This window comes from Tachypleus tridentatus, chromosome 13 (genome assembly GCF_004210375.1).
Source record: "Tachypleus tridentatus isolate NWPU-2018 chromosome 13, ASM421037v1, whole genome shotgun sequence".
In the NCBI taxonomy this organism is placed as follows: Eukaryota; Metazoa; Arthropoda; class Merostomata; order Xiphosura; family Limulidae; genus Tachypleus; species Tachypleus tridentatus.
In genome coordinates this window covers 254,086,984-254,102,554 of record NC_134837.1, presented here as the reverse complement: position 1 = coordinate 254,102,554, position 15,571 = coordinate 254,086,984, and the positions used below count along the sequence as shown (strand labels likewise).

The window sequence follows — 15,571 nt, the reverse complement described above, 5'->3', positions numbered from 1 at the left end:
AACAGGGCTTCAATGATCAATACCTGCTTGGGCGTTTAACATCACTATTGTTATACATTAGACCTTTTAAGTTGGTTGAATTAAAAGATATAGCTTATAATATTGTGATTTACTTTTGCTATCTTTCTATTATCAGAGACTTTTCTAAGTACATTGGATATAATATGAAGATATTAATGAAACATTCTACACATTTCTTTCCCTATTTTCTAGTACAATAATAAACAATCACAAGCATTTTCAATGCTCCTAGTAGTAGAAATCAAATTCCTTGTTTCCATGATTGTGAATCCGATTATTAATGGTTCTCGTCTTGCTGTTCGAAAAATATGCTCAACACTCTGGGGCTGTGCTTACTACGTAACAATGACTACCAAATATCATTGTTCGGTCAGACAATAATAATTCGAGCTTCTGATTAGCTAACTTATATCCAGTTTGTCAGTTCTAAACCAGGGACAACTACAGTCAATTCTGCAAGAAAATTCTAAAACAAACAAACTAACAAATAAAATTCCACATTCATGAGTTATGTTACCTTAACTCTACATTCACAAGTAGTGTTACCTTAACTCCACATTCACAAGTATTGTTACCTTAACTCCACATTCACAAGTATTGTTACCTTAACTCTACATTCACAAGTAGTATTACCTTAACTCTACATTCACAAGTAGTGTTACCTTAACTCTACATTCACAAGTATTGTTACCTCAACTCCACATTCACAAGTATTGTTACTTTAACTCCACATTCACAAGTATTGTTACCTTAACTCCACATTCACAAGTATTGTTACCTTAACTCTACATTCACAAGTAGTATTACCTTAACTCTACATTCACAAGTAGTGTTACCTTAACTCTACATTCACAAGTATTGTTACCTCAACTCCACATTCACAAGTATTGTTACTTTAACTCCACATTCACAAGTAGTGTTACTTTACCTCCACATTCACAAGTATTGTTACCTTAACTCCACATTCACAAGTATTGTTACCTTAACTCCACATTCACAAGTAGTGTTACCTTAACTTCACATTCACAAGTAGTGTTACTTTAACTCCACATTTATAAGTAGTTTTACCTTAACCCCACATTCTTATGTCTTGTTGTCTTAACTCTACATCCTCATGTATTGTTATCTTAACTACACATTCTTATGTATTGTTATCTTAATTCTACATTCTTATGTATTTTACTGTAACTCAAAATTCTTATGTATTGCTATCTTAATTCTACTTTTTTATATATTTTTACTTTAATTCTACATTCTCATGTATTGTTATCTTAACTCTACATTCTTACATATTTTTGTCTAAACTCTACGTTATTATCTATTGTTATCTTAACTCTCTATTATTATGTATTGTTGTCTTAACTCGACATTATCAACTATTGTTATTTCAATGCTACATCTTTATGTATTACTCATCTCTACATTTTATGTATTTCTACTTTAACTCTACATTCTCATGCATTTTTATCTTCAGTTCACATTCTCACGTATTGCTGTTTCAACTCTATATTCTTATGTATTGTTGCCTTAATTCTATATTATCATCTATTGTTAGCTAAGCACTACACTATCATTTGTTGTTATATCAACTCTACATGATGTTCTATTGTTACCTCAACTCTTCATTTTCATGTGTTGTTGTCGTAACTCTACATTCTCACACATTGTTATTTTAAGTCCACTTCTTACATATTGTTATCTTAACTCTATTATCTCGTGTATTGTTGTCTTGTCTCTACATTATCATCTATTGTTATTTTCACTCTATTTTCTAATGTGTTTTTACTTTTAGTCCACATTCTTAAGTATTGTTATTATAACCCTACATTATTTTGAATTGTTGTCTTAACTCTACATTATCATCTATTATTTTCTTAACTCTACGTTCTTTTGTATTTTTGTGTTAACTCTTTATTATTATCTATTGTTAATATAACTCTACATTCTCTTTTGTCATTCTTTTAGCTCTACATTGTCAACTATTGTACCTTACCTCTACATTATCATCTGCTGTTATCACAACTGTACATTATTATGTATTTTTACTTTGACTACACATTTTCATGTATTGTTACCTCAACTCCACATTCTTACGTATTGTTATCTTAACTCTACTATCTCATGTATTTTTACTTTTACATTACATTCCCATGTACTGTTACCTTAACACTACGTTTTCATCTATTGTTATCTTTACCCTACATTATTATGTATAGTTGTCTAAACCGACATTATCATTTATTCTTATTTTAACTCTACATTCTTATGTATTTTCCTTTAACCATACCTTCTTATGCATTGTTATCTTAACTCTTTATTCCTATGTATTGTTATCTTAACTCTTTATTCCTATGTATTGTTATTTTAACTATACATTCTTATATATTTTTATAATGGTCCTACATTCTTATATACTGTTATTTTAACTCTACATTATCATCTGTTAGTATCTTAACTCTACTTCGTTATGTATTGTTGTCTTATGTCGACATTCTCATGTATTGTTTCCATAACTCTACATTATCATTTAGTTTTATCGTAATTCTACATTCTAATTGTTTGAAGTCTCAACTCCACATAATCATCTATTGTTATTTTAACTTTACATTCTCATGTATTGTTTTCTTAACTTCTTCTTCTTATGTAATTTTACTTTAACTCTATAATCTTATGTGTTTTGGCTTTAAATGTTTACTTATTGTTAATCTAACACTACGTTGTTATCTATTGTCATCTTAATTCTATATATAATCTATTGTTGTTTCAATTCTACGCTGTTATGTATTGTTGCCCTAACTCAACATTTTGATGCATTGTTATCTTAACTTTACATTCTCACATATTGTTAGTTTAACTCTACGTTCTAAGTGTTGTTGTCTTATCTCTACATTATCATCAATCGCTATTTTAACTCTACTTTATCATGTATTGGTACCTTAACTATACATTTTTAGGCATTGATGTGTTAACTCGATATAATCATCTTTAATTATCTTAATTCTACATTCTTATATATTTTTACTTTAGCTATAATTTCTCATGTATTGTTATCTTATCTCTACATTATTATGAATTGTTGACTCAACTCAACATTATCATCTATTCTTATTTCAACGCTACATTCTTATGTATTATGATCGTAACTATACATTTTACGTATTTTTACTTTAACTTTACATTCTCATGCATTGTTATTTAATTTTACATTCTCATATATTGTTATCTTAACTCTACTTTATCATGTGTTGTTATTTTAACTCTACCTTCTTATGTATTGTTATATTAATTCTGCTTCTTTATATACTTTACTTTAAATCCACATTTTCATGTATTGCTATCATAACTTACATTCTCACGTATTGTTATCCTAACTCTACACTCTTATGTATTTTTACTTTAATTCTACCTACTCAAGCATTGTTTTCTTCACTCTAAATTATCATCTCTATTTGTCTTAACTCTGCATTTTTGTGTGTTGTTGTTTTATCTCTGCATTCCTATGTATTGTTATCTTAACTTTACATTCTCATTTATTGTTATTATAACCATACATTATTATTTATTGTTGTCTTAACTTTACATTATCATCTATTGATTATTTAACTCTATATTCTTATGTATTAGTATCTTGACTATACATTATCATTTATTATTATTTTAAACTTACATTATTTTGCATTGTTATCTTAATTTCAAATTCTCTTCTATTGTTATCCGAATCTTGTATTATCATGTGTTTTTATTTTAACTGTACATTAATATGTGTTATTGTCGTATCTCTACATTATCATCTATTGTTCTCTAAATTCTACATTCTTATGTATTTTTACTTTAACTCTACACTGTCATACATTGTTATCTTAACTCCACATTTTTATGTAGTTTTATTTAAACCCTACATTCTTATATACTGTTATCTTAACATTGCTATGCTTTGTTATCTCAATTCTACATTCATGTATTGTTACCTTAACTCTACATTATTATGCATTGTTATCTATATTCGACATTTTTATATATTTTACTTTAACTCTACCTTCTCATGCACTGTTGTCTTAACTCTGCATTATCATCTCTTATTATCTTAACTGTACATTCTTATGTGTTGTTGTTTTATCTCTCCATTCTTATGTATTGTTATTATAACCCTACATTATTACGTATTGTTGTCTTATCTCCACATTATCATATATTGATACTTTAACTCTACACTCTTATGTATTGAGATTTTAATTCTACATTTTTATGTTTTTAGTTTAACTCCACATTCTGACGTATTGTTATCTTAACTGCATATTCCTATGTATTGCTATATTAACTTTGCATTGTCATCTATTGTTATCTTAACTCTAAATTATAATTTTTTTTACCATAACCCTACAGTTCTATGTATGTTTTAACGTTCTTCGCTCCTCTATATAAAAATGTTCTCAACCCAAACTATCCGTTTTGACATATATATTTTTCACATATATTCTTATGTATTTTTACTTAAACTCTTCATTCTCATGCATTATTATCTTAACTTTGCATTCTCATGTATTGCAATTTAACTCTACATACTTACGTACTGTTTCCTTAATTCTATATTATCATCTGTCGTTATCTCAACTCCACATTATCATCTATTGTTAATTTAACGCTGCATTCTTATGTATTGTTGCCTTAACAATACATTATCATCTATTGTTATCTTAACTGTAGTTACATATCTATTGTTGCCTTAACTCTACGTTATAATGTATTGTTATTTTTACTCTACGTTATAATGTATTGTTATTTTTACTCTACATTCTCATGTATTGTTATTGTCATCCTACATTATTATGTATTGTTGTCTTATCTCTACATTGTCATCTATTAATACTTTAACTCTAAATTCTTAGGTTGTTATTTTAACTCTACATTCCTGTGTATGGTTATCTTAATTATACATTTTCATGTGTTGTTAACTTAACTTATATTCTCATATATTGTTATCTTAACTCTTCATTCTTATGTACTGTTATCTTAACTCTACATTATCACATTTTGTTATCTTAACTCTACATTATAATCTATTGTTATAATAACTTTACATTCTCATGTATTCTTACCTTAATTCTACATTATCATAGATTGTTACCCTAACTCTACAATCTTGTATATTTTACTTTAACTTTACATTCTTGTGCATTGTTTTCTTAACACTACATTATCATCTATTGTTAGTTTAATTCTACATTCTAATGTATTGTTATCTTAACTCAACATTCTCATGTATTGTTATTATAAACCTACGTTATTATGAATTGTTTTATCAACTCTACATTATCATGTATTGATACTTTAACTGTACATTCTTATATATTGATGTTTTACCTCTACAATATCATCTATTGTTATCTTAATTAAAAATTACCATCTGTATTATCTCAAACCTATATGATCATCTATTGTTACTTTAACTCTACATTCTTATGTATTGTTGTCTTAACTCAACAGTATCATGTATTGTTATCTTGACTAAAAATTATCACCTGTTTTATCTCAACTCTACATCATTTATAGTTGTTATTTTAACTACATTCTCATGTATTGTTATATTAACTCTACATTATTATGTGTTGTTATCTTACTCTATACTGTTGTGCATTTTTACTTTAGTTCTACATTATTATGCATTGTTGCTTTAACTCTACAATCTCATATACTGTAATGTAACTCTAATTTCTCATGTTTACTCACCATAACTCTTCATTGTTATGTAGTGTTAACTCTACATTATCATCTATTGTTATTTCAACTCTACATTCTTATTTATTGTTTTCTTAACTCTACGTTATGGTCGAGTGTTTTCTTAACTCTACGTTATGGTCGAGTGTTTTCTTAACTCTATATTATCATGTATTGTTGTCGTAACTCGACTTTGTCATCTATTGTTATTTCAACACTACTTTCTTATCAGTGATCACGAAAAAAAACCACTTGTAGAGAAAAATATATATGTAAAAATGGCTGGTGAACTTAACGATGACCGAAGAAGGTCGAAACGTTCTTCGCTTCTCTATATAAAAATGTTGTCAACCCAAACCAGTCGTTTTTACATATATATTTTTCACATATATTCTTATGTATTTTTACTTAAACTCTTCATTCTCATGTATTGTTATCTTAACTTTGCATTCTCATGTATTGCTATTTAACTCTACATACTTACGTATTGTTTCCTTAATTCTATATTATCATCTGTCGTTATCTCAACTCCACATTATCATCTATTGTTAATTTAACGCTGCATTCTTATGTATTGTTGCCTTAACAATACATTATCATCTATTGTTAACTTAACTGTAGTTACACATCTATTGTTGCCTTAACTCTACATTAAAATGTATTGTTATTTTTACTCTATATTCTCATGCATTATTTTCTTAACACTACATTCTCATGTAATTTTATTTTAACTCTACATTCTTTGTATTTTTACTTTACTATAAATTGTCTTCTGTTGTTATCTTAACTCTACATCATCATCTATTGTTATTTTAATTCTACCTTCTCATATATTGTTATTATAACCCTACAATAATATGTATTGTTGTCGCGTCTCTACATTATCATCTATTGTTATCTTAACTCAATATTCTTATGTATTTTTACTTACACTCTACATTCTCATACATTGTTATCTTAGCTCCACATTTTTATGTATTGTTAGCTTAACTGTACATTCTCATTTATTATTATTATAACCTACATAATTATGCATTGTTCTCTTAACTCTACATTATCATCTGTTGTTATCTCAACTCTGCATTCTTATGTATTGTTATTTTAACTCTACATCCTTACGTATTTTTACTTTTACTCTACATTCTCTTGTACTGTTATCTTTACTCTACATCCCTATATATTTTTATCTTTGTATTGCAATTTTAGCTGTATATCCTCATGTATTGTTATCTTAACTCTACGTTATCATCTATTGTCATTTCAACTCCACATTATCACGTATTGTTGTCTTAGCTCTTCATTCTTATGTATTTTTACTTTAACTCTACATTGTTGTGTATGTTTACTTTAACTCTAACCTTTAATTTATTGTTATCTTAATTTTAGGTTATCAGTTACTGTTATCGTAACTCAATATTAATATGTATTGTTGTCTTAACTCGACATTATCATCCATTGTTATTTCAACGCGACATAATTATGTACTATTTTCTTAACTCTACATTCTTATATATTTTACTTTAACTCTACAGTATCAGGTATTGTTATTCTAGCTACACATTCTCATGTATTGTTATTTTTATTTCTACATTGTTATATATTGTTGTCTTAATTCTATATTATCATCTGTTGTTATCTTAACTCTACATTTTTATGTATTGTTGTCTTAACTTCACATTATCATCTATTGCTATTTTAACTCTACATTCTAATGTGTTGTTGTCTTAACTCTTTAATTTTATCCATTGTTATCTTTACTTAAAGTTCTCATGTATTATTATCTTAATTCTAAAATCTCGTGTATTTTTAGTTTAACTGTACATTGTTATGTATTGTTATCTTATCTCTACGTTATTATCTATTGTTATCTTAACTCTACCTTAAGTCGACATTCTCATATATTGTTATCTTAAGTCTAAATTCTTATGTATGGTTATCTTAACTCAACATTCTTACGTAATTTTACTTTAACTTTGCATTCTCATGTATTCTTGCCTTAACTGTACATTGTCATATATTGTTATCCGATGTCTACATTGTTATATATTGTTATTTGAACTCTACATTTTTATGTATTTTTAGCTTAACTCTACGTTATTATATATTGTTATCTTAACTCTTTATCCTTAGGTATTTTAACTTTAACTCGACTTTCTCATGTAATGTAATTTTAACTTTACGTTCTTATGTATTGCTATTTTTACTCTACATTATCATCTATTTTATCTTGATTCTATATTATTATGTATTGTGTCTTAGCTCGACTTTATCATCTATTGTTGTTGGAATGCTACATTCTTATGTGTAATTATCTTTACTCAACATTCTTATGTAATTTTTATTTGACTACACAATCTTACGTTTTGTTATCTTAAGTTTATACTTTTATATAATTTTTACTTAACTTTACATTCTCATGTATTCTTATCTTAATTCCACGTTCTTATGTATTGTTATCTTAATTCTACATTCTTATGTTCTCCAATTTTTACTCTACATTATTATGTATTGTTTCTTTAACACTACATTCTCATATATTGTTAGTATAACCCTACATCATTTTATAATGTTGTCCAAACTCTACATTATCATCTGTTGTTATCTTAACTCTACAAGCTTATGTATTGTTAACTTAGCTCTACAATATTATGTATTGTTGTCTTAACTCTACAATATCATCTACTATTATTTAACTGTACATTCTCACGTATTGTTATTATAACCCGACATTATTATGTATTGTTGTCTCTTCTCCATATTTTTATCTATTGTTGTCTTTACTCTACATTCTTAACTATTGTTATCTTAAGTCTACATTACCATCTGTTTTTAACTCTACAGTCTTATGTACTGTTAGTTTAATTCTACACTCTTGTGTATTGCTATATTAACTCTACATTATCATCTATTTTTATCTTCAACTCTATATTCTTATGTTTTTTCCTTTAACTCTACATTCTTATGTATTTTTACTTTAAATTGTAATGTATTGTTATCTTAACTCTACGTTATATTCTATTATAAATTTAACTGTAGATTCTTATCTATTGTCATGTCAACTCTTCATTTTATGTATTGTTATTTTAACTCTAATACTTATGTAATATTTTCTTAAGTCCACATTATCATCTGTTCTTATTTTAACTTTATAGATGATAACGTAGACTTAAGGAAACAATACATAAAAATATAGAATTAAAATAACAATATATAAAATGTAGAGTTAACATAACAATACATAAAAATATACAGTTAAGACAACAATACATAATAATGTAACAGTTCAAATAACAATACATAAGAATGTTGACTTAAGATAAGAATAGATAATAATGCTGAGTTAAAGTAACAATATATGAGAATGTAAAGTTAAAGTAAAAATACATAACAATGTAGAGTTGAAATGACAATAGATGATAATGTAGAGTTTAGATAACAATGATGATAATCTACAGTTAAGATAACAATATATAAGAATGTATAGTTAAGTTAATAACAGATCATAATGTGGAGTTAAAACAACAATATCTAAGAATGTAGAGTTAAAATAACAGTAAATGATAATGTAGAGTTAAGACAACAATAGATAAGATTGTAGAGTTATCTCAACTATACTTTGTTATATATTTTTGTCTTAACTCTACATTATCATGTATTGTTATCTTTACATTCTTTTGTATTGTTATGTTAACGCTATAATATCATATATTGTTGACTTAAATCTACATTATAATCTACCACTACCTTAACTCTAGATTATCGTATATTATTATCTTAACTCTACATTCTTATATATTGTTGTCTTGACTCTAAATTTTTGTGTATTGTTGTTTTAATTCTACATTATAGTGCATTGTTATGTTTACTCTACATTCTTATTTATTGTTATTTTGACTCTACAATATTCTTTATTGTTATCTGAACTCTATATTATTATATATTTGCGCATTGTTCTAGAAAAGAGGCTCATTTGAAAGCACGTTTCATTTTTTTACCTTCGTAAGTGCCATGTACATACCAAGCCACCTGGAACGATAATATACTTATAAACAACTCTTTATGATTTATGATCTGTACTAGTTCTTGTTATAAAGTATTGTGCGATCGAGTTTGTGCATACAAGATAATCATACATAACAGACGAGGTGAGTGGCATGGCGCAGTCATTACTCTTTGGACAACAACCGTAAATTACCCAATTAATTCTGTAAAGGCAAAAAGAAGGTTAATAGGAAAGTGTTAGAGTTTGGGGAACTTTGATAAATAAAAGTAATAAACAAACCAATAAAGAGTCGAATCATTTTATTACGTAATCCGAAAGAAAATATTAAATTTAGAGACAGAATGAGAGATACGTCATCCAATCTGTTTAAGAATGATTTTTTTTGGGGGGTTCTTCATGAAAGAAAAGAAACTCCAAGCACATTCTAATTGTGAGAGCTGCCCACTGTCCATTTCTAAAAAAAAATACACCGATTTATTTCAAAAGTCTATTAAGATGTTTTAAGTTGATGTCCACTGATTCTCGTAGTGCATTGTTTTATTGTAATGCCATAGTTAAGATATAATTGTCGTTAAATAGTTTTATAAATAAAATAGGTTTGCATGCGAAGCGTTGAATGACCTCCTTTGTTTTTTTTCATTGACAATTTAACGTTTTTTTTATTGTATTTCAAGATATCTGCATATTTTTCGTTTCCGACGGGCCTAGCCTGGTTTGTTGGTTGAGATGCTCGACTCGGAATCTTCGAGTCGTGTGTTTGATCCCCCATTCACTAAACATGTTCGCCCTTTCAGCTGTGGAGGGCGTTATAATATGACCGTCAACCTCATTGTTTGGTTAGATTACCCAAAGGTGACGAATGATTTTCTTCTTTTCTATCACTTATAAGTCATGAACAACTAATGGAAATAACTTTAAAATTATTTCGCGCCAAACTCAACCAGCTAACAAACAACAACACAGTTGGTGCCTAAGGGATATTCTGTTTGGTCTGTTGAATGAGAAGGGATTAGGGGTTGGTCACTTAAACTTCAGGATGAGAAGCTGAGGACCAACATTTGGTTCCTAGTAATTTAAGAATGATTTCAGTATCACAGTTCGCTACGGAGCCTTACAACGTTAGGGTGGTTTCAGTGTTGAAGATGGATGACCGTTTTTGCTAATCCGGCATGTCCAGGTGGCTAGAGCGGTCGACTCGCAATCTGAAGGTCATGGATTCGACACCCCATTCTACCAAATATGCTTGCTCTTTCAGTCGCGAAGGCATCAATCCTACTTTTCTTTGGTGAAAGCGTAGCTCAAGAATTTGGCGGTGGGTGGTGATGACTAGCTGCCTTCCCTCTAGCCTTACACTACTAAATTAGGGACAGCTAGCGCAGATAGCCTAAGTGTAGCTTTGCGCGAAGTTCGTAACATACCAAACCACCTGACCAGTAGTGAATTGCAGATGCAAGTTATCCCTAATATTACAGAACCTGCGAACCATGCTTATAAAAACATACAATGCAGTGACTTTTGGTGATTCAAAGAGAGGAACAAGTGAAATGCTGAAATATATGAGTAGAATAATGGATTCCATGAGGAAAACAAAAAACACGGAACTTCATGACTGACCGATGGTAGCACACCGGAGGCAGTAAGTAGAGATAAACAATTTGTCACCGGAAGTAGTCCACGCTAAATCGATCTACTGCAGTATAAATATCCTGCAGAGCTATAAACAAGATGACTTACATGGGCTTAGTTCTGCAAAAGCCAAAGCCGAAAGCACAAGAGCCGTTTTCACAAGGCTTTCTCAAACACCTAATCGAACAGATAGTTGGTCAGCTGTCGATAACTATACGAATATCTTATCAGACATGTGACAAGTAGAAGTGTATCGTCACACTGGACGAAACATAAAGCTCAATAATTATCTGAGAATGTTCGGACATATGTCATCCTGCCTGTGATACAGTGTTTCAAAAATTGTTGGAAGAATGCTGGTAAGTATTCCGTGATGTTGTATGGTGGTTATAAGTTAGAGCTATGAAGGTAAGCTCAACTGTAACGGTTAAAATGAATACCATTAAGGAACTTGTATGCTATCGTGCTAACGTGTCGTCATCACAATATGAAGGGGAAGTTCTATCTTTGTATACTGATTGTAAGTCAACAAGGTGCGGCTCCACCAGGATATAGAATCTAGCCACTCGACTAATGTGGTTTGTTTTGTTTTGAATTACGCGAAAAGATACACGAAGGCTATCTGCGCTAGCCTTCTCTAACTTAGCAGTGTAAGACTAGAAGGAAGGCAGCTAGACATCACCACCCACCGCCAACTCTTGAGCTACTCTTTTACCAACGAATAGTGGGAATGACCGTTACATTATAACGCCTCCACGGCTGAAAGGGTGAGCATGTTTAGTGTAACGGGGATTCGAACCTGCGACCCTCGGATTACGAACTAATGTGTGTGTGTTTTTATAGTAAAGCCACATCGGGTTCTCTGTTGAATCCAGCGAGGGGGAATCGAGCCCTTGATTTTAACATTGTAAATCCGTAAACGTACCGCTGTTCCAACGGGAGACCACACGACTGAGTCAATGTCTCTTTTTACCCTCCGCAATCTAGAAACACAAACGTTATTTCATATTATACCGTTCGCAGATATTTTTCAAGGACTTGGAAAACGTATAAAGTAAAAGACACGATGAAGCTGGATTCGGGGCAAATTGCGCTTCGGAGTGGAATAAAAGAAACATAAGATATATGTATCCGTCCAGATATTGTTATCATATGCTATCATACACATCCGTTTGTACCCTGTATTACAGATTATGTTTACAAAAGACGAAGTTTGCTTAGACAATTTTAGTAAGTGAAATAATTTCAACGATACCCGAATTCGACAGACCTGATGTCAGATGCTTAGACATTCTATTTTGAATGAACTGAAAATGAGATCCCAGCATAACATTCCATTTTCCCTGTTACCATGTTTATATTTTGAAACATTACACTTTAATTACCAGAGGTAATAATAATATATTACACTTTTGTGATACAAATTGTGTTTCGAGTAACAAATTTAACACTAAAAGAAAGTTCGTTTGGATTTTAATATTTATTATATTGTCGATCGATAGCTTGACGGGAGCACTACTATATTTAAAACATAGGTAACAACTTCTTGTAATTAAGGGCAGAAACATTTCTTTTAACAACCATTTCTTAATGAAATAAAGATATTTTAGTAGCAAACTAGAAACCTGATATTTGATATTTTGTTAGAAGTGTTTTTAAGTGTTCTATTTTCCCCACTATTCATGTTATCAAGCTCATAAGACACTTTAAGCATGTACCAATTCACGAATTTTGATTTTGTTTGCTTAATTTAACGGGTGGTAATTAATATCGCGTCTTTTAGTCAAATTTTTCAACGTGAGTAATGTTTGTATAGTGAGGAATACTAGGTCAGAAAAAACCAGACCTAGATCACACCGTAACAGTCAGAGGAGATCAAAATGACCCAAGTGATATGGTTTAATTCTTCGACATTAAAACCCAGTTATGTATGCTTGGCAAGTTCTGCCATGTATTCAGTTGACCCAAAATTCCATCTAGTTGTACGCCCAACAAAACTAAAATAAAAATATGACGCCTGGCAAGTAGGAGCACCTAGTTTTGTGTTGAGAAAAATACAAACTAAGGGATTAATATCACAACAGACAAAAAGAAACAATGGAAAATATTACAATATTCTCAGAAAACGACTGTTACATATAATAGTGATCTACACTCATAACAATTTTCCCGACAAAGTACATCTGTAAAATGACTAGGAATGCAATTTTTGCACTCGGATGTATGATAAATTTCCTGTTTGTCTGCTAAGTAATTTGTTAACATACACAAGAAGCACACTTTTGTATTGTCCAGGTACAGTGCAAACACTTTAAAGAAACGTTCGATTTTAGCCCATGGCTTTTGTTTGTTATTAAGTATGAAACAAGAAAAAGGGCTGCTTGTGCTCTGCCCATCACGGGTATCGAAATCTGGGTTCTCGCGGTATAAGTTCGCAGATTCACCGCTCTGCCACTAGGGGGCTTTAGCTAATGGAGCTTGGGAGTTATTCATCTCGGAAACTAAAATTACGGTTACGTAGATTGTTTGATGAGCTACGCTTCCATTAAAAGGAAATCTTTTTGATATTCTTTGTGTAACAAACTAGGTAGAATATATATCGTGTGGAGCTTGTTTGTTCTTCGGAATGACACACAAACTGACTAAGCACACAGGTCAGAAAACCCTATGATTTGTGTTTATCCGCTCCTAATTGCGTCAGGGTAAAGACAACCAGCTCGTATTTCGTGTTGGCCGTCTTTTTTAATCACATAGTAAAGCGTATTTGATCGATTAATGACTCGAGCCCAAAATATTCATTGACTGTTATTTTAACAACACACCTATCGCTGAAAGTATGAACCGTGTTTGGTAGAGTGACTCTAACCCAAGACCATCGGATCCTCCATTCTGATACGCTGACTCTAGGCCATGCTCAGTCCATCATACATTCTAGTAGTGATGTAGCAGAATAGGTCCATAAGTGAATTTTAAACGATTCCTTAAATCATGGCATTAGTTGGTTCAGGCCCAGCATAGTCATGTGATTAAGGCGTTAGACTCGTAATCTGAGGATCGCGGGTTCGAATCTCGGTCGCACCAAATATACTCGCCCTTTAAGCCGTTGGGGCGTTATAATGTTACGGTCAATTCCACTATTCGTCAGTAAAAGAGTAGCCCAAAAGTTGGCGGTGGGTGATGATGATTAGCTGTCTTCCCTCTAGTCTTAAGCTGCTAACTTAGAAACGGCTAGCGCAAATAGCCCTTGTGTAGCTTTTCACGATATTCAAAAACAAACAAACAAGTATGTTCAAAATAAATTAAAATCTAAACCCTTTCTGGGCTGTTTTCTATGCACGGAAACCTTAGCTTTAGATATGTCTACGAATACTTTAATTTCGGTTTTAAATACTACTATGTGTATTGTCTTAAGCTGAGGTTTTGAATTGTTTTTTTACCTCAACTCACAATAAGCTCCTACTGGATAATAAACACGATCACGAAACAAATATTTATTAATCCTGAGCGAAAGTTCAAGCTGACAATTTGATGTCAGTTCAGTGCTTATTCAGTTTATAAATATGGCGGAAGAGCTTAAAAAGATTAATCGTATTTAATGTAGTTAGTTTGTACAGAAACCGTAACATGTAATATCCTGGGATAAAAAAGAATTTTTCAGAAATTGAAACAACAAATTTATGACAAGCTCGTTACAATCAGTTTTAAAATATAATGGCTTCAGTGACAATTATTTGCACTCGGTTTATATAGAGGACGTTATTTGTAAAGAGTGGTTACTTTCAAGCGAATTTTTGCACCAAATATAAAAATGAAATACAAAAACTAAGGTAGAAAACACGTGTATTTAAAACTAACACTCGAGAACAGCTGGTATATTAATTATAAATGACAACGAGTGATAAATTGTACATCTATCTCTATTTCCAGGATTCCATGACGTGGTCTGTTATCCTGCTGGTGGCGCTAGCAGCGCTGACTGGAAGTTTGATTGATATTACATCAGCTGAAGAAAATACAGGTACAAATGTTTTTAAATAATAAACTTTGTTTATTGTTAATTTTTTCCTACACTCATCGCCTAGATAATTCTGTATGAAATGTATATAAGCGATTGTTGAATTAAACTTTTTAAATTTAGATTAAGGCCCGGCATGGCCAGGTGGTTAAGGCACCATCTCGTAATTTGAGGGTTCGAATCCCCGTCAC

General features: G+C 30.5%; 1 protein-coding gene across 4 annotated transcripts in view; it reads left to right on the top strand.

The window, feature by feature from the left end:
• LOC143237081 (uncharacterized) overlaps positions 1-15,571 on the top strand; it is a 115,510-nt gene that overhangs the window by 76,642 nt on the left and 23,297 nt on the right. For all 4 annotated transcript variants that reach the window (XM_076475935.1, XM_076475932.1, XM_076475933.1 and 1 more), the window contains one exon: positions 15,293-15,383. In XM_076475935.1, coding sequence (XP_076332050.1) covers positions 15,299-15,383 — 85 coding nt within the window. In that variant the 5' untranslated portion in view covers positions 15,293-15,298. The remainder of the gene's footprint in view (positions 1-15,292; positions 15,384-15,571) is intronic.